General features: G+C 41.9%; 1 protein-coding gene across 1 annotated transcript in view; it reads left to right on the top strand.

Annotated features, from left to right (window-relative positions):
- Window positions 1-5336: 5336 nt before the first annotated feature.
- Cpb2 (carboxypeptidase B2) overlaps window positions 5337-24098 on the top strand; it is a 52811-nt gene continuing 34049 nt past the window's right edge. Inside the window, exon 1 of the mRNA XM_028754270.1 lies at window positions 5337-5481. Within this exon, the coding sequence (XP_028610103.1) occupies window positions 5411-5481 (71 nt within the window). The 5' untranslated portion in view covers window positions 5337-5410. The remainder of the gene's footprint in view (window positions 5482-24098) is intronic.

Here is a 24098-nt window from a genome sequence, read left to right as displayed (position 1 = left end):
CGGGGGCGGGGGGAGGTCCACGATGGTAGGTCCCAATAACTTGAGAAAGTCCAGAGTCCCAGGAGTTTTATTATTCATGGTATGTGAAAGATGGTCTAGGTGCACCCCCCAGTTTAAGCCAGGGGGGAGCTGGCTTAAATAGGGGCTGGGGAAGAGGGAAGTCACTTAATTTAGCTATGACCTCTGGCCTTTAGGTAACTCATGAATATGGAAATCTCTTGAGGCTAAAGCCTGTAGTCATGCCTTCTATGTGTGTGTGTGTGTGTGTGAATGGTGATGCAAACCTCTCTGGTAGGGGCTTCCTAGCCAAACGTGACTGCAAGGTGCAGGTCAAATGGAGGTCTAGACTGCAGGTAGGAGCCTGGATTCTGGGGGGCGTGGCCAAACACCTGCCGTTTCTCCATAGGGGTTCAAAGCCCATGCCCAGCCAAGAATCAAGATATCCTTCCAGGGCCAGACAGGGAATCATTTACTAGTGCATAGAATGACACAGAAGATAACAAAGGAAGCTGGGATAAAAGGCAGCAGCATGCTGTGTGATCCTGCAAAGCAGGCAAAGTTACCCTAGAGAGGAAGAGTCACAGCAAAGGCTGGTGCTGCAGTCTGAGAGACTGACTGTGCAGATGGGGCAACACTGCTCTGCTGTGATGGGGCGTGTGGCACTCCAGTACGCAGTTTGCAAAGCGAATCCAACTGCACAGACCTATGTGCTTTGCAGAACTTTCCATGGTCAAAAGGTCTCAGATGACTGCTCACTACTACCCAGAGAGGTTTACAAATAGCTGCTGTTTTGAGGTGATAAAAAGGTAAATAAATCAGTGCTGTTGTCACTTTGCCCTTGCCTGGTGCCTGCATTTATTCTGACATAGGAAATCCAAAATCTGGTTTAAGATAGATGTTAAGAAATTACTTGTGGGTGAAAAAAAAGCCGGGGTGTAGTGGTCCACACCTTTAATCCCAGCACTAGGAAGGCTGAGGCAGGTGGATCTCAGAGTTCCAGGCCAGCCTGGTCTACAGAGTAAGTTCCAGGTCAGCCAGGGCTACACAGAGAAACCCTGCCTGTCTTAGAAAAACAAAAGGAATTATTTGGGGTTGATAGTGGGGAGTACTGAAGAATGAGAAATGAGCATAGAGAGAAACAGAATACTCCCTGTTCAAAATAAGCCTGCAAATCTGGACTCTAACCCTGAAGACACAAATGCTAATGAGCCAGCAACAAAATCCACACTAGGAACAATGAGCCAGCAACAAAATCCACACTAGGTACAGAGATTCGCTCTGAATGTAACTGACACGGCAGAGCAGTGTGATGGGGACTTTAAGGACATATTATAACTAAGTTCTCATCATGATACGAAAGAGAGACCAGCAGAGAGCCAAACATAGGCAAGGCCTTGGAGCTCATTCACAGCCCAACAGAAAGAAGAGATGAGAGAGGGAGGCAGGGCGAAAGCATGAGGAAGAGAGGGAGCCTTAAGCAATCTTACTGTAAATGATTGAGCAATAAAGTAGTTTTACATAGTACGTTAAGAATAATAACAAAAAAACAGAATTGGTAAATATATAGACACGCTATGAAAGGTTTTCAGTTGCTGAGATGGTTTTCTAGTGATTATGATGTCTACTCGAATGGGGCAATGAATCTAAAGATAGTATGAGAAATGGAACATACAGGAACAAAAGTCACGATTTTCTAAACTGTGAAAGGACAGTCATAGGACACAAAGGAGTGACTGACAAACTCCAGTAACAGTAACAGCTGAAGAAGGAAGTGTGATTTACAAAACAAAAGCAAAAACAAACCCAAAAACCTAAATCCTCAAATAAAAAGAATAATAATAATAAAAGCAAATACATTTCTAGACCAGAGAAACATGTTACCATGCATGCTACGTGCAGCTAGGTTAGTGTTTGGGACTAACAGAGAAAGACAGTTAAGGTCAGCAGTCTAGATGGTTTTATGCTGACCTGACACAAACTAGAGTCTTCTGAGAGAAGGGAATCTCAAATGAAAAGTGCCTCTGTGAGATCAGGCTATAAGCAATCATGTAGCAATTTTTTTTAAAAAAATTATTTATGTGTCCACTTTAGATCTCAATATCAGTCTCCCCTTTCCTCCCAGTACCCTCACACAGATCCTCACCCCCTCTCTACCTCCTCTCTTTCTCCTCTGAGAAGGGGATCTGTAAATGAATGACATTTTCTTTATCCATTCTTCAGCTGAGGGACATCTAGGTTGCTTCCAGTTTCTGGCTATTACAAATAAAGCTGCTATGAACATAATTGAGCAAGTGTCCTTGTGGGATAGTGGAGCATCTTTTGGCTATACGCCCAGGAATGGTATGGCTGGAACTTGAGGTAGACCTATTTGCAATTTTCTGAAAAACTACCAAATTGTTTTCCAGAGAGGTTGTACAAGTTTGCACTCCCACCAGGAGTGGAGGAGTGTCCCCCTTGCTCTACATCCTTGATAGCATGTGCCAGCCCCTGAGTTTTTTACCTTAGCCATTCTAATGGGTGTAAGGTGGAATCTCAGAGTCATTTTGATTTGCATTTCCCAGATGACTAAGGATGTTGAGCATTTCTCTAGGTGCTTCTTGGCCGTTTGTGATTTTCTGTTGAGAATTTTCTGTTTAGCTCTGTACCCCGATTTTTAATTGGGTTATTTGAGTTGTTGCTATGTAACTTCTTGAGTTCCTTATATATTTTGGATATTAGCCCTCTGTCAGATGTAGGGCTGGTGAAGATCTTTTCCCGATCTGCAAGCTGCCGTTCTGTCCTATTGACAGTATCCTTGGACTTACAGAAGTTTTTCAGTTTTATGAGGTCCCATTTATTATTCCTTGATCTTAGTGCCTGAGCCATTGTTTTCTGTTCGGGAAGTTGTCTCCTGTACCAACCATTGTGAGTGGTACCACCCCTGAGCTGATGATTCTGTGTTCTATAAGCAGGCTGAGCAAGCTGTGAAGAGCAAGCTAGTAAGCAGCACCCTCCATGGCCTCTGCATCAGCCCCTGCCTCCAGGATCCTGCCCTGATTGAGCTTCTGCTTTGGCTTCCCTTAGTGGATTGAGATTCAGTATATATAAGCCAGATAAACCCTTTCCTCCATAGGTCAGGGTGTTTCCTTACAACAATATGAATCCTAGCTAATATAGACAGACACAAAGAACATAAAAGATGGTGCCACCATGTACTTGCTAAAAGAAGTGTCCAGATAACTTCAGCAGAAAGAGCTATAATTCAAAATATGTTGACTTTCATACTCTCTTTAGGAAACACAGAACACAAAATATACAGTACAATATTTATTACATTTGTCAGAATATCTTACCTCTTGGGTTAACAAAAGATAAAACTCATGCACACATATGTATCCATGTGTACAACAAACACACATGTCCTCATACATAAGGATTAAAAACCAGTACAAATGTATACTCAGAAGCTGTGGCAGCATGCACAAGGCCTGCACAGGCCGAGCTAAATAAGATCCCCTTGCTCAGAGAGAGAAGTGGACACGAGCTCCCATACCTAACCAAGGAGCTATAATTGCTTGAAATGAAAATTTTTCTCTAATGGTATCTCACTGGATATACAAACCACACTTAAGGGTAGGCTCCACACCCAGTGGTAAATGACAAGCTCAAAAAGAACTCACCAGTATTTTTTGTAGCTTTTTTTTTTTTGTCTCATATTGCTTTATTTGGGCTGTTTTGTTTTGTTTTACTTTACTGGCTTTTAGCTTGTATATTATAGTTTCCAATTTTCTGATTTTGTGCTTTTATGTTTTTTTTGGTGTGTATGTGTATTTCTTGTGTTTTTTCTTCATTTTGTTTTATTTTGCTTTGCTGGTTTGTTTTTCAAATTTACCCTGTTTGTTTTATAGAGATGGAAAAGAAGGTGTGGAGGTGGAAGGATGGGGAAGTGGGGAAGACCCGGAAGAAATGAGGAAGGGGAAGCCAAGACTGGAGTGTGTTGCATGAAAAAAAGTTTATTTTCAATGAAAACGAAGAGTTACTTGGGCTGGTTCCCTCCTCTCCTCTGTGTCTGCTGTTTACCTGAAACCCAGATTTATTTCCTCTTGTTTGTATTCATCATTTAAATTTATATTCCTTTATTCTGGGGATGTGAAAACACAGCATGACCCTATTCAAAAGGTTTACTCAGATAAATGCCTCTCTTTCGCCATCGCTGTTCTGTCATCTCTCCACACACCTGTGTGGGAGAGCAAATCCACTGATTTATGTTCTATCCTTCCTGTGTTTTGCTTTACAGAAACCGTTTTCAGGGGAAGTCATCTTAACCCACTGACTTTGCTTTGGTGGCTTTAAATCTCAGGGGAAGTCTGAAACATCCTTTTTCTCTTTCTTCTTTTTCAAGTGTTCATTGTGGAAAAGCTGAATGGACTCTTTTGCAAAGTTCCTTACCCTCATCTCAGGAACACTTAAGTGTATTTACAAGTCGGAATGTGGGAGAGGCTGTCAGGACTCTGTCTTCGCAGAGTGCAGATGCCACCTGAGGCTACACAGAATGTTAGATGGTGCTCAGTGATGGGGGGGGGGGGCTAGGCTGAGATGGTAGCTGCTTTGATGACGTTCTCTGAACAAACATAATTCAGAGCTGCTTAAACTCTTTACTGCTTGTACCAGCCCCCATGGCAACCACGGCCATGGGCCTATCTTTCCCTGTGGTTAAAGAGAGATATTTTTAATGGAGACTCTAGCGTCCTCTACAGACTCTGCTGCTCAGCTTTTTAAAGCCACACTTTGAAAAACTCATCTTTTATCTTCACCTATGTTGCCAAGGACATGATCAGGGGAAGACAGCTTTCTTCTTCACTGGGGCTTCCCCTTGACGTGGACAAGGATCTTCTCATCAGTCTTCATGACTGTGAGTCTTCAGTGAATTAGGCCATAGCCTCTGAGAATATTCCAGGTCTTCTCTGAGGGATTAATCATCGCCTAGTTGTGTCTGCCCTGCTATTCACATGCTGCAATGCATTTATAAGCGGCCAAGGTTCGCTATGAACAAGTCCCAAAGGAAAAATCACAAATTTACTTAAAACAAGAATCTTCTCCAGTTTGTTTTGTTTAATCACATGAACTTTATATATGATGTCATGCCACAATGCCAGGATTAAGATTGTCTAAACTAGACACAATGACTGCACTCACCATGATTTGTTGTTGTTGTTTTGTTTTTTGAGGTTTCAGTTATCAAACAACCTAACTAATTGTACGTGTATGTTTCTTTTAGACTGTGGAAATGGAAGCTAAGTCAACTGAGCTACAGAAACCAGAGGGAATCCGCTGTTACACTTTAACCAGTGTGTAAAGAAGACTCTTAGGCAATTAGTTATCTGGGACTTTCTCTCTGAGGAATTGAGTTGCTCAGCAAGTCACTGTTGGGATGAAGCTTTATGGCCTTGGAGTCCTGGTAGCCATCATCCTCTACGAGCAGCATGGCCTGGCCTTTCAGAGGTAACGCCAGGGGCCTAGACGGCCCGGGTCCTTCCCACTTGAGTGCCTCTCACAGAGCGGAAGTAGTGTCCTGGGATGGAGAGCCAACTGGGTGGAGACCAGTTCCTTCAAAGACTTGAAGTGATTTGGGAATGACAGGATGTCAGTAGGTTATTTTTTCCCCTTTTCTGCTTTCATTTTACTAGTGTGATAAGTATATTCAGCAGCTATGGAGATTAAATAAACAAATGGGACCTTGATGAACTACCTGTACCTTTACATAACACTTGATTTACATTCTTCCTGCCTTATCACACAGATATATTAACTAAATAAATAAGTTTTTAATTGTACCTTGTTCATAGAGCACAGGAGGGGTAAAGGTACGAAATCAATCTGGATTGTACACAGTCATTGAGCGTAGACGGTGAGAGGAAGTTGAGTTACAATGGACAGATAGAAGAACTTAGCTACACCTTCATTAGCTTTGTGGAGTGATTTCCTGAGGATCTTTGACTGTAAACTGATTAGAACATAAATGAATTCATGTTAGAGAACTCATAACACATGGGATAGCAGTTGCAGAATACATGCTGTGTTATAATTATTAACTACTCAATGCTAAGCTTTAAAATTTATACAATTTTGGAATTGTTATACTTTTTCTTTGCTTTGCTTCTATAACCCTTTTCTACTTGTCTTTGACAGGGGTCCTTGTTTTCCTCTCACTGAATCACAGGGAGAGACAGCACTTGAGCCCAGTGTGGCAAGGAAAAGTCTAATCATTAAAAATTTCTTTGAGCCATAAACTCCGTAGAATATTCACTTAGCAGGTATTGGTGTGTGCTTGAAGCTGTGTGTATAGTAGCTGGCTGATTCTGTTTTATTCAGTGTGATTGTCAAGGTCCAAGCAGTAAATTCCACTGAGAGGGACTGGTTGTTAATGAGCTGATACAAAGATTAGAATTTCTAAAAGAGTTGCTGACTCAAGAGTCTGTATTTTATTAATAGTGAACTATGATTTTAGGATCTTTGTAGGTTCTAAAACTCCATAACTTGATGATTGTCTTTTGTTAGAAGAAAGGTAGCAGAAACTCTGATAACATCATCTAACCCTAACCCTAGCCCTAGCCCTAGCCCTTGCCCTAGCCCTAGCCCTAGCCCTAGCCCTAACCCAGTTCCTGTAGAGGTAACATCATTGTCTTTGAGTGCAAGCGGCAGAAATCTTTTGTTATTTAGGAATGTGTTTGACTCATGTACTAGTTGGACACAATATTGCTATTTAAATACCTACCCTATACTATGGATCTCTCTCCGCCTCCCCTCTCCTCCCCTCCCCTCCTCACCTGCCCCACCTCTATCAGATAGCTTCTCTATGTTACCCAAGTTGACTCTGAATTTCTGATCTTCTGCCCAAGCCCCTCATGTAGATGTGGTTGGACTGCGGATGTGCACTATGAAGCTGGCTTCAGGCCACCATGATCCTTCTCTACTAACCTAGACAGGGTACTCATTACAACACAAGACACTGAAAGATCTTACCGTGGCTCTACAAAATCGTCAAACCTGTACTCAGTCAGAGAAGCTAAATAATGCAAACGAAAGAGACAGACAAAGGGAAATGGTAAGGGCATGATCGAGAAAACTCTCTCACGCGTGGTTCCTACTTCCTTTGCTGTGGCATGTCCTCTGAAATCTACGGAGACGTGTGTTTGAAGAGTGGAATGAGAAAATGATCACAGTTTAGCCAAATAATACTACATGGAAAATATTTAGCACTTGTGGGTACCTGGAGGACCTACATGTGAGTGAGAGGAAAAGGAGGGGCCACGTTGGAGAAGAAGCTTTGAACTCTCACCTCTGCACTAGAAATAATAAGATGAACCGCCCCTCCCCCAGTGTTTCTGAGCTCTGCATTTTTTAGGAGTAAGCTATTACTACCATTAAAACAGAAATCTAATTTCATTCAGATCGACACCCTTTGACAAATTCTTATTTCTGGGGGTTAGAATTTAAACCTTTCCAGAAAGCAGTAACCAGCTGGCATTTGCCTGAAGCTGTTCTTTCTTACTGTTTTCTTGCCGTGATCATTTTCCTAATAACAGTTTGTGTTGGAGCAATGTCTTCGTGGTTGATTTGTAGGTGCATGCTGATAGCTCTCATCCATGAGATGTCATGGAACCATAGCCACCGAACAGCTTGTATACAGGCATAAATGCCATATGCCAAAGAGGAAGGCAGCTGAAGCCCACAGTTCCATGTTCGGTTGATTTTCCCAGACCAGATAAATAAATAAAATGCTAGCAAGAATCTTGTAAACAAAGTCATTAATCGTATTGTGCAATGATTATCTAAGTGGAGTCTGTCAGTCCAGGCCATCGGGAAAAGAAAAATGAGAAACATGGGCAGAAAGGAAGGGAAGGGTTTGGAGAGGAGGGCATGGAGGGTATTGTAGACCACAGCACATGTGGTCTGTTAGTATCAAAGTCAGGCTGGGCACCCAAGTCCAGTCATTCTCTTTCAGTTATTAATTCCATGGGATCATTATTTTCACCTCAAGGAACAGACCACCAGTGGCCCCCAAACACTGCAAAGCATATAACAACATCACAACCTAGAACTATCTGTCTATCTATCTATCTATCTATCTATCCATCCATCCATCCATCCATCCATCCATCCATCTATCATTTCTATCAGCTATCTATCTATCTATCTATCCATCCATCCATCCATCCATCTATCATTTCTATCAGCTATCTCTATCAGCTATCAATGTATCTATGTACCTATGTGCTTATGTATGCATGGTCTATCTCTTCTGCCTCTGTGCTTATGCGTTTTATTCTATTTTTAGTGCAATTTTTTCTTAAATATTTCTTTTTTAAATGCTGTAATTATCACTTCAGAGATTTGTCTTAGTCAGGGTTTGTATTCCTGCACAAAGCATCATGACCAAGAGGCAAGTTGGGGAGAAAAGGGTTTATTCAGGTTACAATTCCACATTGCTGTTCATCACCAAAGGAAGTCAGGACAGGAACTCACACAGGGCAGGAACTTGGAGGCAGGAGCTGATGCAAAGCCATGGAGGGATGTTACCTACTGGCTTGCTTCCCTTTGGCTTGCTCAGCTTGTTTTCTTGTAGAACCCAGACCTACCAGCCCAGGGATGGCACCACTCACAATGGGCTGAGCCTTACCCCCCACCCCCCTGATCAGTAATTGAGAAAATGTCTTACAGCTGGATCTCATAGAGGCATTTCCTCAAGGGAGGCTCCTTTCTCTGTGATAACTCAGCTTGTGTCAAGTTAACACACAAAACCAGCCAGTACAAGATTCAACAAAACACAACTTTATTTTCCGTCTCTCGTTGCCCCTGGGATTATTTTTCCTCAGGGATGCACAGAAGGTCAGAAGAATCTCATGCGGCTACTCAGCCCACTCTGAAGTAACTGACAGACCTTGGGCTGTATTAAGATACAAAGTGTCTCTATTGAGAAGTTAGTATAGCATCTTCAGTGAAGCTATTATTCAAATGTCTCGGTCTTTCTTGTTAAAAAGAAAAACTTTAGATTTATCCAATGAATCTGTTGATCAGAGTGAAGAGAGCGGCTTGCAAATCCCCAGCTCTGACCAGTGTTCAGAGGACCTCATCCAGTTAGGTACAGAAATAAGACATTCGGGAATGGAAGAACACGGCTTATTGACTGCCTGTGTGCTATTTCAGCTGACCTAATCGGGAAGAGCCTGCGACTGGCTCAACCTCAGTTGCTATTTGCAGTGCCTGGCTTAACCTCAGCCACTGGAAACACAAAAACCAAAACCAAACAAGAAAACCTCCAGCTTAGGCGGTTTTGTTCATTCGCCTGTGTGGTCAACCAATTCATATTATAGTAGCAGACTCAGACCCCTGTGACCTTTCTTTGTGATTTACCTCACATAGCAGTGATTTCTATTTGTTTCTGGCCAAATTCCCCAAGGAGGTTGGCTCGGAGATGAAGATTGATCTACAGGCAGTTTTCTGGAAAGGATGTCATCCAGCTCTGTGGAGGAAAGAGGGAGGGGAGTTTGGGGTGTGTGGTGGGGAGGATGAAGAGCACAGTACGGGGTATTGATCTGCGTGGGATACTATCACAACAGACATGATGCTAAGACCTGCTGCCACTGCCCCTGCATGTCCTCTGCCACACTGGCACATTTTTAAAATTCTCCTCTCATGACTGGTGAGAAGGCGCTTCAGAGCCTTCCCCCAGTACACACATTATGGCAGCTTTTACCTTCTGGAACCATGTGGGGCCATGCCAACTTTGAGTATGATCATTGTGATTGCACATTTGGAAACTGGGGTCATCCATATTAGATTTGCAGATCTTGTGTACCCATTTTGATTTAGACTTGATCTCAGGCTCCAGACGCCCAGAGTGGGGTATCAGCGTGGACCATGCCGACAGTAGCCCTCAGAATGTTTGAGCATCTCCTTTGGCAGTGTTCAGAGTAGCTTGAGTCAACTGTCACCAGACTCTTGCAGAAAGGAGTCATGATCCCTTTAGACCAGGAATTCTCAATCTTCCTAATGCCATCAATCTATAATTCCTCATGTTGTGGTTGACCCTCCCCCCACCATAAACTTACTTTTGTTGCTACTTCATAACTCTAAATTTTCTACTGTTATGAATTGTAAATATCTGACATACAGGTTATCTGTGCCCCCAAGGGGGTCGCGACCCACAGGTTGAGAACCATAGCTTTAGCTATTTCTTACCATGCTAGAGTGTATTTTGAGGGGTATCTAGATCCTCCTTCAGGCAAGAAAATCTGTGTGTAAGTCTCCAGACTCCAGTCTGGAAACTAGACAATGGGTTATGACTTTTGACTGCGGTAGCTTGTCCTCAGTCCCTCTCAGTGCCCATCTTTGACATATTTTGATTATAAAGATTAAGCAATAGTCTTACTGGCTACTCACCTGTCTTGGCTCCGGGAATGTTGTGTTCTCTTCACCCCACAGCTCCTTGAAGGTCATATCTTTCTGGCTACTGCTCCAGCTTTGCCACTTGCTAGAGCAGTTGTGGCTGCCTTCTTGCTGATACATGAGGCTTGCCACCTGGAACTGACAGTAGAGGAGGGATCTCGTCACCTCTGCTGCTATCAGGAAGCTCCAGTCTGTGGCAGAATGCCCTGGCTCTGTGAATCGAATCAGCTTCCTTGCCTGGCTTCCAAGATAATAATAAGGATTAAAGCCTGGCAGTGGAGATGCTGGGCATAGAGGGGGACGTGACCCTTCCCTAAAGGGGGTGTTCTTGGCTATGCTGATGGAGTGGACATTCTAGTTAGGTCTTTGGGGAGGGATTGGATGCTAGGATGATTTTTAGGCCCTTGGAGAAAACAATGGCTCTAACTAAACTAAAAATAGCAGAATTAATGTGGCAGATACTTGAAGTGTGTGTGTGAGGTTGGGGGCTATTCATAGACTGAGACATGTTAGGGTAAACACACTGTGCAAGGTGGCCCTCACTTTATTGTAGTGATCGGGGACACAGAGGAGGACAAAGAGGAGGCTTGAGCACTGGGGTCCAGAGTGCCTTCTTTAGTCAAGGATAGATTTACTACTTGTTGTCATCCTTGTTCTTGCTGCTGCTGTTGCTGTCACTGGTTTGGTTTTTCTGAGTAAATAAAGTGATAATATTTCTTTTTTAATTCTTTTTTTAAAAGAAGGGAAAGATTAGAGAGAAAACACTGAAACTGTGTCACCCGGAGACAAAGCTCTTCAGCATGTCAGTGGCCATGTTTCCTGAATTTCTTAGGCTCTTATGTCTGTCGGATAATTCTGCACCAGCTGAATATACTATTTTTGAAACATTTTAGACAGTCTCAGTCTGTCTCTGTCTCTCTCTGTCTCTCTGTCTCTGTCTCTCTCTCACTCCTTTATTCTTGTTTGTTTTATTTTTGAGATAGGATCTCTTTAATTGGCTTTGGCTGACCTGGAATTTACAGTGATATACCTACCTCTGCCTCCTCTGCCTCCTCTGCCTCCTCTGCCTCCTCTGCCTCCTCTGCCTCCTCTGCCTCCTCTGCCTCCTGCCTCTGCCCCTCTCTGCCCCTCTGCCCCTCTGCCCCTCTGCCCCTCTGCCCCTCTGCCCCTCTGCCCCTCTGCCTCTGCTTCTGCCTCTCAAATTCTAGGATTAATGGCCTGAGCTAACACACCCAGCTGACCTTTAAAAAAATATAATTAGTTGGGCATGGTGGTACATTTCTTCAATCTCAGCACTCAAGAGTCAGAGGGCAGACAGAGCTTTGTGAGTTTGAGGTCAGCCTGGTCTACAGAGTGAGTTCCAGAATAGCTCGAGCTACACAGTGAGACACTGTCTCAAACAACAAGAATAAAAGCAAAAAATTGTAGTTATGGGCAAGGCCCTGGGTTTGATGCCTGTGACGAAAAACAAATCATATTTTACCCTCTCTCCTTCCCAGACAGCCATGTAAGCCGGGGGTTCACAATATGTTCTTTGTTTATTTGTAACTTTCTCTTGCTTTTAATACATAGTAGTTTTCTTTTTCTTCTAAATTAGTTTTTCAAAAATAGGACCATGTTTCAGTTTGCGTCATCTTGTTTCACTGCGTTATGATATATCACAGAAATCATCCCCAAGTTAACTGTTATAAATCAAACTCATTCTTCATAACTAGAAAACGCCCTAGGATAGCTGCATATGTGCTTCCTGTTATTGACACTTTGAATGATGATTCAATCCGTAGCCTTGAACATATGCCCCTAGGCAGTGGTTGAATGGATTATGCTAAACCTGTACCAGGGATCGACATCAAATTTCCCAGGCTCTTGTTCTGTGAGCCACAGTTTGCTCTTCTCAATGGTGTCCATAATGCAGAATCATTTTATCAAAGTTCTCCAAACAAAAGCATCCTCATTGTTCTCTCCTTAATCCTAGTTACTCAGGAGAAGAAGCCCAAAGTTATCAGTGTGCTTTCAGCATCTTCTCTATGGAAGGGCTTGCTAAGATTTTTACATGTGACCCTGGGTATATAGGTACATAAAATCAATATACAAGAGCAAGCATCTACCAAAAATAAGTCCTAAATAAATTAGTTTTAAACCAATTCTTCAGTATCCATAGAATCTTATTCTTTAATAAAGATGAAAACAGAATTACAAGCTAATGAGACAAGGGTGTTTGCTTACCTTTAACACAAAGGAGTAAACGCTGCTGCGTCATCTAATATTACAGAATAAAGAGTGTTTTCAACTTTCTCAGTGTTAATCAATATCCTCATTTTTTATGCAATCAATGCTGAGAAGTCTGCCTTGCATAAATACTCCACACAAGGCAGGAGAAGTATAATAGAACCGTTTTAGAAATTGTTGGAAATTCTGTCCTAACCCCAGGCCAAAATTCATTTAATGGCTTTTTGTGAAACTAAAACTAGTGACTCAAACAGCAAGTTCTAAAATCAAATAGTATAACATGATATGATCCAAAGGTGACGCTGACCTGTGGATGCCGAAGAGAAGTGGTAAAGAAGTATTAACACTTTGTTTTCAGTAATGAAACCACTATGTGTTTGTAGGAGCAGAAAACCGTCAGGTACTGCCGCTCAGGACACTGGAACAGTGCGGAGTCTAAGTTGCGGTGTTTCAGGATCCTCTGGAATTGTGTGCTCTGGTGGCACAAAGTACATGTGCTGTGTGTTCAGAGCTGCAGCTGTGATGACAACATGTCATGTCATACAGATAATGCTATCACAAACACTTGGATCATCTGGTGTTTGGTTTTAAATTAATTTTAGTTTGGTTTTCATGCATCCCAAAACCTTTTACTGTTGCCAAGGTTTTAGGAGTTTCACATTCAGTTACATGGCCTCAGACTCAACCGTGGTTTAAAGAGGTGGAGGAAATACAGTAGAAGATTAACATAAAGTCCTGAACTTCTTTCTGTCTAGTTACTATTCTTCTTTCTCCTTCTCTGAACACCCATGTATTACACTCGGAAGAAGTAGCAGGTTGTCATTTCCCAGCAAAGTTCTATGACCTCCTGAGTTCAGCCTCAGCCAGTCTAACTTAGTCAATAGATGCTTGTGTCTTAGTTAGGGTTATCATTGCTGTGATGAAACACCATGACCCAAAGTAACCTGCAGAGGAAAGGGTTTGTTTGGCAACAAGTATTCTTAAACTCTGAACCATCTATTCTCCAACCTCCTAAAAATACATTGAATAGAAGATTGTGTTAAAGAAGAGATATACAGAGAAGTATCAAGTACAAAAGAGGTAAGTAGCTTTGGGGGCAGGGCATAGGCATTATTAGCCCGGGCTCCAGAGTTGGCATGCTGGCTAGCTTTATGGCTACTTGACACAAGCCATTGTCATTTGAGAGGAGGGAACCTCAACTGAGAAAATACCTCCATAAGATCGGGCTGTAGGCAAACACACAAGGCATTTTCTTAATTAGTGATTGATGTGGGAGGGCCCAGCCCATTGTGGGTGGTGCCATCCCTGGGCTGGTGGTGCTGAGTTCTATAAGAAATCAGACTGAGCAAGACAGGAAGAGCAAGCCAGTGAGCAACACTCCTCCATGGCCTCTGCATCAGCTCCTGTCTCCAGGTTCCTGTCCTGATGTAGTTCCTGTCTTGGCTTCCTGGCAACAAAGGTGGCCAGGATATGGAGTATCCAATCACCATTTCCAAAAGGAAAGGTAACATTGTTAGAACAAGTATAATTTTAAAATATGCAATATTTTAAAGAAGACCAAACAGATGAATCTTCTGTATTTGTTGACGAGAATACTCAGAATCATGAATACGTTCATCCTCCCCAAATTATGAACCTGTAAATTCAATAAACTCACCATGAAAAGTTTAAGGTTTTTATGAAACATGACAGGTGTTGAGTTTTAAATTTTATGCTGAAGAGCAGATCTCCCCAAGAGGCTTTTTGAGAGGCACAGGGTGAGAGTTAGGGGTGGGGATAGGGGCTCATTCTGCAAGATACTGAGAATTAGTTTGGCAGTTGGAAAAGATAGTTCAGGTAGTAACCTGAACCTGATCCCCTGAACCCATGGAACAAAACCAGCTGTAGTGGTCTGTGCTTTTAACCTCACCACTGCGGAGGAAAGACGGGCAAAGAACAACAACCTCATTAAAACACAACAGCCTAGAAAGCCATAGTATATTGGTAAGGAGCAACCTAGACTATGCTACAACTAATAAATTCTAAAAGAGCCTTGTCTGATGTAATAAAGCCCTAATTAGTAGTTCATTTGTGCTGCTATATCAACAACAAAATACTCTCAAGTGCAGGTTTATAAGCAGCAGAAACTTCCCTCTGTGCTACAAACTAGAAACCCAAGGTCAAGGAGGAGCAGATTCCTTGGAAATATGCACTGTGTGGATAGGGTAGAAGGGAATGGGTGAAGTCTCTCCTGGGCTTCTGTTATAGGGGCATTAATCCTAATCTTATTCCAGAGGGCTCTTCCTTTGTGATCTCCTCACTTTCCAAATCCCTCACAGCTTAATATCTCTTTGGGGATTGGGGTTTCAATATACAGATTTAAGAGGGACACAAGCCTCCTCCATCACGACATTTTTGCTGTCAGCTATCAATAGAAAACACAGGCCCTCTCTGCTACCCCACCCTGGAAGTCTAAACTGTTTCCATTATACAACTCGCTGTCTTGAAGTTCTTTGTTCCAGCATGCTTTCAGTCATGCACATCCCCACTGACTGAACGTCCGGCCTCAGCATAGCCATGTGCAAGGCTGGAGCCTGGGGAAAAGACATGGTTGGATGCAGATTTTCTCTGTCAGGTGGTATGAAAACTTAACCCATGTCAATAGTGACATAGGTACCTTTAGAAGGTATTAGAGATTCTTGAATGATGATATGGTGTTAAAAAGGGAAAGGAAAAGAGAGAGAGAGAGAAAGAGAGAGAGAGAGAGAGAGAGAGAGAGAGAGAGAGAGAGAGAGAGAAACAGACAGACAGAAACAGACAGACAGACAGAGACAGACAGACAGACAGAGAATTCCTTTGCTATACTTCCTACCAATAATTTCCGGTGGCTCAAAAGGCAGGATAGGAAAGACAAATACATTAGGGGACTGAAGAGGTGGCTTAAGGGCACTGGCTGCTCTTCTAGAGAACCTGGATTTGATTCCCAGCACCCATGTGGCAGCTCACACTTGTCTGTAACTCCAGTTCTAGGGATCTGACACCTGCTCTTCTAGCCTCCATAGTCACTGCACACACATGTAGGCAAAATATCTATACGCATAAAATAATTTTTAAAAAGAAAGACAAAAGACATAGATGTGACTATTATTGTGTTCCAAAGTTTGGTAAGACCTCTTACACCTGTCAACCCGTAAGAAAATGATGGATAAAAACGTAAAAAGAAGCCAGGGATTTAGCTCAGTAGCAAAGTACTTCCCTGGCGTGTACAAGTGTCTGGGTTCAATCCCAACACTGGAAATAACAAAAGAAAATTAAAAGGGGGTGGGGCAGGGAGACAAATTTAAAACTGGTAGAAGACTTTCTCGGTGTGAGTGGCTGATAAAAATCAGCACCCAGAAAAGAAATAAATGATACTGGTCAATTATCACAAAAACACAAAGGAATGTATAGAAAAAAACATGAGCAAATAAACTGGATAAAAACAACACATCAGTACAAACTGGAATGCTAAATAATTAGAACATAAAAAGTACATAATTAGTAGAAGCCAAAGACTGAAAAATTTAGTAAGTCAGAAAATTAAAGTATAAGAGCTGTGTGCTAAGTTGATTGTAGAAGTTAGAGGGTAGATGTCATCGAGTGCGGGCAGAAGGGGGTCAGAAAAAAGCTTACCCACTGGGAATACAAATGAGTGAAAAAAGTAGTGGGCTAGTTTGACATTATCTCGTGAGATGAAAATGATGCATACCTCAGGACCCATCAAGTCCACTGGCCAGGAAGTGCTTGTAATGTGAGCTATGGCAACGAGCTTGAGCACGCAACTGTAAGTAAGGAAACATCATTCACACGAGTACCTAGAATACGCTCTTTTAAAAATTAACAACATCTGTGGTCCATGCAAGGCAGGCACTCTACCACCAAACTATGAGCCTTATTTTTCTTTTTATAAGATTAAATAAATCCAGAAGCATCTCCACAGACAATAACCCACAACTGTTTATGAGAAAGACCCCTGAAAAGAAAAACAAAATATGAGAAGCAAGGGTGAGAAATGTCGCTATTGGATGTCTTTGAGAGCGGGGGGAGGGGGAGATGTGAGAGAGGAAGAAAGCACATAAGGACCTCCAAGGATGGCAGTCGAGCTCTCTGTGTGTCTTTCTCCTCCTGTGCATGGTGAGGGTGGAGTTGTGGTGATGCTTGATCCAGGATCTCACTGTGTAGCTTAGGCTGGCCTGGAATTTGCTCTGTAGCCCAGGCTGGTCTGGGGATCATTTTCCTTCAGTTATGAGAGTGCTTGGGGGCTACACAGAGAAACCCTGTCTCAAAAAAAAAAAAAAAAAAAAGAATGCTTGGGATTACAGGCTACCCCATCATACCTGGTCAGGAGTAGGATTTCTTAAGCAGGGAGATGGGTTCATAGATATTCTTTTTATGATGTAGCAAACTGTAAACTAATATTAACACAAATGTTCTATTGTGTCTCAATAGTTGATATTATGTTGCTATTAGTTGACATGCCAATTCCACCTACTTGTGGGATAGAGTGGTATATTAGGATACACATGCACACTGTCTAATTGGATCAGGGTATTTAGCATCTCCCTTCTTTACAGATTTATCTTTTATTTGTGAAAACATTCTCTCTTCTAGCTTTGTGAATAGATAACACAGTCTTGTTTATCATAGTTACCCCTGTGTGGTAGAACATATTTCATCTAACAATAATTTGTATCTGTTCATCAACACCCCCCCCCTCTCTCTCTCTCTCTCTCTCACACACACACACACACACACACACACACACACACACACACACCCCTCCTCCTATACTTCCCAGCTTCTTTGGTAACCACTTTTCTGCTCCCTCCCTTCTTGAGATCTCCTCTAGAATCCACATGTGGATAAGATCACATAGTGTTAGCCTTTCTGTGCCTGGCTTACTTCATTTAACATAATCTCTGTTAACATACATGACAGAATCCTATTCTTTGAAATTTTGTCTTAGATTTTCCCATTTCTTTTATGTATATGAGTATTTTTGTCTGCTCTGTATATATGTGCACTGCGTAGGTGCCTGGGCCAACAGATGTCAGAAGAAGGTATCAGATCTCCCAGAACTATAGTTGCAAATGATTTTGACCTGCAATGTGGATGCTGGGAATTGAACCTGGGTCCTCAACAAGGAGGAACAAATGTTCTTAACCACTGAGTCATCTATTCAGGCCCAAGGGTCTCATTTTTTTTAATGACTGGGTGTTATTCCATCGTGTGTGTCTGTGTATTTATCACATTTTCTTTACCAACTTATCCACTGATGGACACAGATTGACTCCATAGCAGTGAGGGGTATTGCAACAAAAGTGAGGGTACAGATGTCTCTCTGATGTACTTACTTCATTCCCTCATGCCCAGCAGCATTGTCAGGGGACGCTCAAGCTCTATCTTTTTTTTAAAAATATAATTTATTTATTTTTTTCAAATTGTAATTTATACTCATTCACACAGGGGTTATAAACACAGAAAGGCAGGATGTGGGGAAGGGGATGACACTGGAGTGTGGGTGTTCAGGGGGAATACAGATATCTTTCAGAACAGGATATCAGCTGGGTAAGGGTTCAGGGGACAGGTCGATATGGCTCTGCCTATGATTCACTAGTCCTTATCTAAGTTGGTATTATCTGCCAAGGCTACCTATTTACAAGGTCTATGACTACTCAGGTTGGTAAATATCCACAAAAGCTGCCTGTTTACAATAGCTTATAGCCATCTGTTTCAGTGTTTATCCACAGAGACCCAAGACTTTGTGTTAGTATACATGTATGACAGGCCTATTGCTGATTTTAGGTCTATGGCTGATTTTAGACCTTCAGTGCATAAGCAGGGATGCCCCTGACATCTCCTCCCTTCTCTAAGTATAGACGGGCTGTGGTGAATCTAATCTTGCGAAGGCGGGGATAGAGGCCTGACCTCCAGTAATTGAAGGGGACCTTGTAGTGGCTCCGGTCCCCCTGTTGTTGTCCAGTGAGGCATGAGGGCCATACCCATCCCGATGTCTTTTTCCTGGAGAGGGGATACTTTTGACATCAACCCCTATGCAGTCAGGCTTGTCCCTCAGGGAACCCAGAGAGATATTTTTAACTTTTATTTATATTCCCTTGCAGTGCTTAGCCTCGCAGCCTAAGCAAGAATTCAGGTCACCTGTCAGAGGGGGTTCTGGGTGGACCCTCTCAGCCTGGTCTAGGGGCAGAAGTCCCCTCTTTTAGGTTGGGTGGAGATGGGTTTTGGGAACACCCTGTATAAAGTAACAACCTCATCTTGAGTCTCGTGGTCCTCCATAGCTAACTTATGATACTGTATCTGAATAGGTTTTGCTACCAAATTATTTATCTGTTGTTTCACAGAGTTAGTCAGCCTATTTGAGGCCCAGGGACCAGAAGAAATAAGCAAAAAGAACCCAAATAATGGTCCCAAGATGAGAGGAGGTAGGGTTGACAACCTTGGAGAGGCTGAAAACCAATTCTTGTACCAGCACTCATCTTTCTCTTTCTCTTTCTCTCTCTGACTTTTCTCAGGGCCTTCTCTGACCTTTTTCATGCTCTCTTTAATCATCCCTGTCTTGTCTATGTCTTCTATAAGGGTTGTACACAGTCAAGAGCTGTACACAGCCTTTTCTATTATAATAGAGTAAATCACGTCCAATAAGGATCTTTGTGATTTTTGGAGGTCTCTTCAGAAAGTGAAACGAGGGATTTCTTCAGATTAGTGATGTTAATCTCTAGCTGTTTGATGTTCTTGTCAATGGCCCTTTGAAGGTCTGAGTAGTATAAGTTCGGAGGCCAGCATCTGGATTAGAACTTCTAACAGCAGACATCACGGGTGATTCATTTTTACCTGGAAAGGAAAAAGAAGGGAAATCTCAGGGAGACTTCTCTTTCCTGGATGTAAATTGTTATTCATTTTATTTTTGCTTGGGCATGGCTTTGTGGGGTTATCTATTTATTTCATTAATCTTTTTGATAGATAAGTGGATATTAGCTGAAAAGCTCACAATACCTAAGACACGAACCATAGACCACATGAAACTCAAGAAGAAGAAGGAAGATCAGTGTGGGTGCTTTGGTCCTTTCTAGAAGGAGTATCAAAAGTTTCAACCAGAGCTCCCAAAGTCTAAACCTCCAGCCTGAGAGCACAAAGGGAGGGACTCATGTCTCCACCTGTATAAGTAATGGGTGGCCTTGTCAGACATCAGTGGAAGTGGAGGGCCATGGTCTCCGAGAGTTTGGATTCCCTAGTGTTGGGGAATTCGAGAGCAGGGAGATGGGACTGGGAGGCCGTTTGGAGCACACCCTCATAAAAAAAGGAGGAGGGGGTATGAGATAAGGGATTTTGGGGGAGAATGGGAGAGGAGATAACATTGAAAGGTAATATGTAGAATACCCATTTAAAAAAAACAGATAAAGTGTCTGAAAAAAAAGAAGAGAGAGAGAGAGAGCTTACTTAATTCATATTATTTTCAAAAGTCTCTAGGAGATACTAACTGGCTAAGATCTTATTTTAAGCTCTCAACAAAAGAATTTAAGTCTCTGTTTAATATTCTCAAGAGAGATGTAAATCCTAATTTCTCTCAACAATTAATTGACAAAAGAGAAGTAATCTCACAAAAAGTAGAAGAAGCTATTATTAATCGATATATTATATGGCCTGATTAGTTGTCGGCTGTGCTGTAACAGTCCTTTAATAAAAGAGATTATTAATATAGATTTATATTTCTTTAAATAATATCCACATGACTCTCTTAGTGTGGAAGGAGCAACTGTTGGTGCTTCTGCCCTGATTCTACAAGAACTCTGAAAATTTGGCTTTAAAGACAAAAGAGGGGGAACGGTACCCCCCACCCCCAGAAGGAGTCTCCCGAAATACTCTCTATCATGCCTTGTTCACTTTTAACTCTCTAAAACTGAAACCTCATGGCAAATCTGCTACTGACTGCCTCTGGCATCACCGAGGCCAATAAAAACTATGCCACAGATATGGGAAAGACCCTCTTACCCTTAAAGGGAATGGCCCAGTCCCAGTTCCCTTATGGGGCTGAGGATTGATATGCCTGTTTGATACCACAGAAGGCACAGCTAATCGGCTACCAAAAAGATTAATGAAGCTCTATCTTTAATTCTTTTATTTTATTCAATATTTTATTTATTTACATTTCAGATGCTATCTCCCTTCCCCATTCCCCCCACCCATTAATCCCCTATCCCATCCCTCCTCCTCCTTTTTTGCTTTTATACTGTTTAAATTACATACAAGTATTAAGGTCAGTTCTAGGTTGAGGAACTAGCAATACAATAGATGCAAATAGTCAAGGAACAAGCAAGACAATAAACCCAGATAATCAAAGAACATTCACAACAATAAACAGAGTCCCGTGATCACTATTTCTAAGGGCTTATCAGGATGACCAAAATATCTGAGCCTACTTCCCTGTCCTAGCCCAAAGTCATTCTCATGTCTGAAGCCTACTTTGTTCTAACTTAAGATTTAGATTTCTGCCTGAAATTATTTCTTTGTTCTTGCCTAGGATTTAGATTTCTGCCTGAAATTACTTCTTTGTTACATCTCAATGTCAGATTCCTGCCTGCAGTCCATTTCCTTGTCCTTGTCCTATGTCAGATACCTTCCAAGCAGCCTATTTCCTTGTCCTTGGCCAATGACAGATTCCTGCCAGGCAGCCCCAAAAGCTCTCCACATCTCCCCCCTTTTTATTGCATAAACCAGACTGAGCCTGTCTTAGGTCGTTCTGACAAGAAAGCCTTCCTTACCCATCGTGGAATATGGATTATCATAAGCAATGCACTTCTGTCTTAGGTTGGTAAGGCTCTATGCAGAATCTTACCCATCCTTGGCTTTCCAGCCTGTTAATTTAATAACTCTGTCTGGGGGGTCCATTATCAGTTTCAAGTCATGTACTTTGGCTGCCAGCCTGTTGATGTAGTTAGAGACAAGCTTTAACACAATGGGCAGGAATAAAAGTATTCCCAGGACAAGAAGGGCTAGCCTGATCAAACTATATATGCCATTCCTGAGGTTTGACTAAGATGGAAATACTGACCTCAGGCCATGGATAAGTTTATTGGCATTATCTATAGTATCAAAGCTCAATAGAGCTGCATTCTTTAAATTCATAATCTCACTATGCAAAGTTAACACACCCAGAGAGGTGTTAGGATTATGCCAAATACCCTACAGGTATCTTTAAACTTTTCTCTAATTATAATGACAATCGTAATTTTAGAAGTAACACTACTCCAATGATATTTGTCATGACACTTGGGATGGCTCCTGACTCTTGAACCCTGAACCTCCTTTAGGTAAGTTGAATAGGTTACAGAGCATCATCCATTGTTCCTGATACCTATATAAATCCTTTTGTATACTTAGTACATTAGTAACATTTTTTTCCTAGATGGTTAACAGAAATAGTTGTCTTAACTCCTTGTGTCAATGCTATTGCAGAAGCAGTGATGCTAGCAATTAATGAAATTAAAGCTGTTATACCAGCAATAATCAAGCCCACAACTCTCTTGCTTCTGCTTAAAGCCATTTCTTCCAGCACTTTCAAGCTTTTTTCAGAGAATTAAGGTTTTCTAATACTCAGGGCAGTAAGACAAAAGCTGCTTGATAGACTCCCATAACAGACATGCCAGGTTTCAACACACTAACACAATTGGAAATTATACAGTCAATGGAACTTACAATAAATACTATAGAAGAGACAAAAACCAATTTCAGCTTGACAATTAAAAGAGCCTTAAAACATGCACTAACCCTTGTTTAAAATCCAGATCCTGTCCCAACATTATCTCTTGCTATCATAACATCATAGTGAACTACAGCTAGCTTCCAAATATGTCTCTGAAAATGTTCACATCCAGCCTTCCAAATGTAGACTGTTATTTCCAATATTGGATTGATTTCTAGGCCAGTACATGATTGAGTCCTAATAGCTGGTCACCTTTAAGAAAAATACAAGAAACATTATAATTTCTCTTTTTGATACTCTGTCCCACAAGGTCTAAAAACTTGAGGCAAGGCAGCTTGTCCTATCTGGGATATAGGCAAGCAAAGGTGGGTCAGGAACATATGTCCAATACAGCTCCCCAGTCACCCTTGTCAGGGTACTCAGCAAGCTCACAGGTTAGCATCATTCTTTGTCTCAGCAACAGTATGTCTCACTAATCTTTTTAAAGTTCTATGGACCTCTTCCACAATACCTTGTCCTTGAGGACTATACAGAATCCTCATAATAAGACAAAAAAATCTCAACTGCTAGACTACAATTGCCAGCTCCATTGTGTTTTTTTTATTGGATATTTTATTTATTTACCTTTCAATGTTATCATCTTTCCCATTCCCTCCCCAAATCCCTTATCCCATCGCCCCTCCTCCTACTTCTATGAGGATGTGCCTCCACCCATCCACCAATTCCCACTTCCCTGCTGTCGAAGTCCCTAACACTAGGGCATCCAAACTTTCAGGGACCAAGGCCCTCCTCTTCCAATGATGCCTGACAAGGCCATCCTCAACTACCTATACAGGTGGAACCATGAGTCCCTCCCTTTGTGTTCCCAGGCTGGAGGTTTAGACACTGGGAGCTCTGGTTGAGTATTTTGATACTCCTTCTAAGACGGGTCAAAGCACCCATACTTTGGTCTTCCTTCTTTTTCTTGAGCTTCATATGGTCTATGCATTGTATCTTAGGTGTTGCGAGCTTTTGGGCTAATATTCACTTATCAGTGAGTGCATACCATGTGTGTTCTTTTGTAATTGGGTTACCTCACTCAGGATGATAATTTCCAGTTCCATCCATTTGCCTAAGAAGTTCATGAACTCATTGTTTTTAATAGCTGAGTAGTACTCCATTGTGTAAATGTACCATATTTTCTATATCCATTCCTCTGTTGAAGAACATCTGGATTGTTTCCAGCTTCTGGCCATTATAAATAAGGCTGCTATGAACATAGTGGAGCATGTGTCCCTGTTGTATGTTGGAGCATCTTTTGGGTATATGCACAGGAGTGGTATAACTGGGTACTCAGATAATACTATGTTCAGTTCTCTGAAGAACCACCAGACTGCTTTCCATAGTGATTTTACCAGCTTACAATCCCACCAACAATAGAGGAGAGCTCCTCTTTCTCCATATCCTCACCAGCATCTGCTGTAACCTCAGTTTTTTATCTTAGCCATTCTGACTGGTGTGAGCTGGAATCTCAGGGTTGTTTTGATTTGCATTTCCCTGATGACTAAGGATATTGAACACTTCTTTAGGTGTTTCTTGGCTGTTCAAGTTTCCTCAGTTGAGAATTCTTTGTTTAGCTCTGTACCCCATTTTTAATAGGGCTATTTGATTGTCTAGAGTCTAATTTCTTGAGTTCTTTGTATACCTTGGATATTAGCCCTCT

The sequence above is a fragment of the Grammomys surdaster genome, unplaced genomic scaffold (genome assembly GCF_004785775.1).
Source record: "Grammomys surdaster isolate TR1022 unplaced genomic scaffold, NIH_TR_1.0 125985, whole genome shotgun sequence".
NCBI lineage: Eukaryota > Metazoa > Chordata > Mammalia > Rodentia > Muridae > Grammomys > Grammomys surdaster.
The sequence above is the reverse complement of the archived record's forward strand: the minus strand, read 5'-3'. Positions and strand labels throughout refer to the sequence as shown.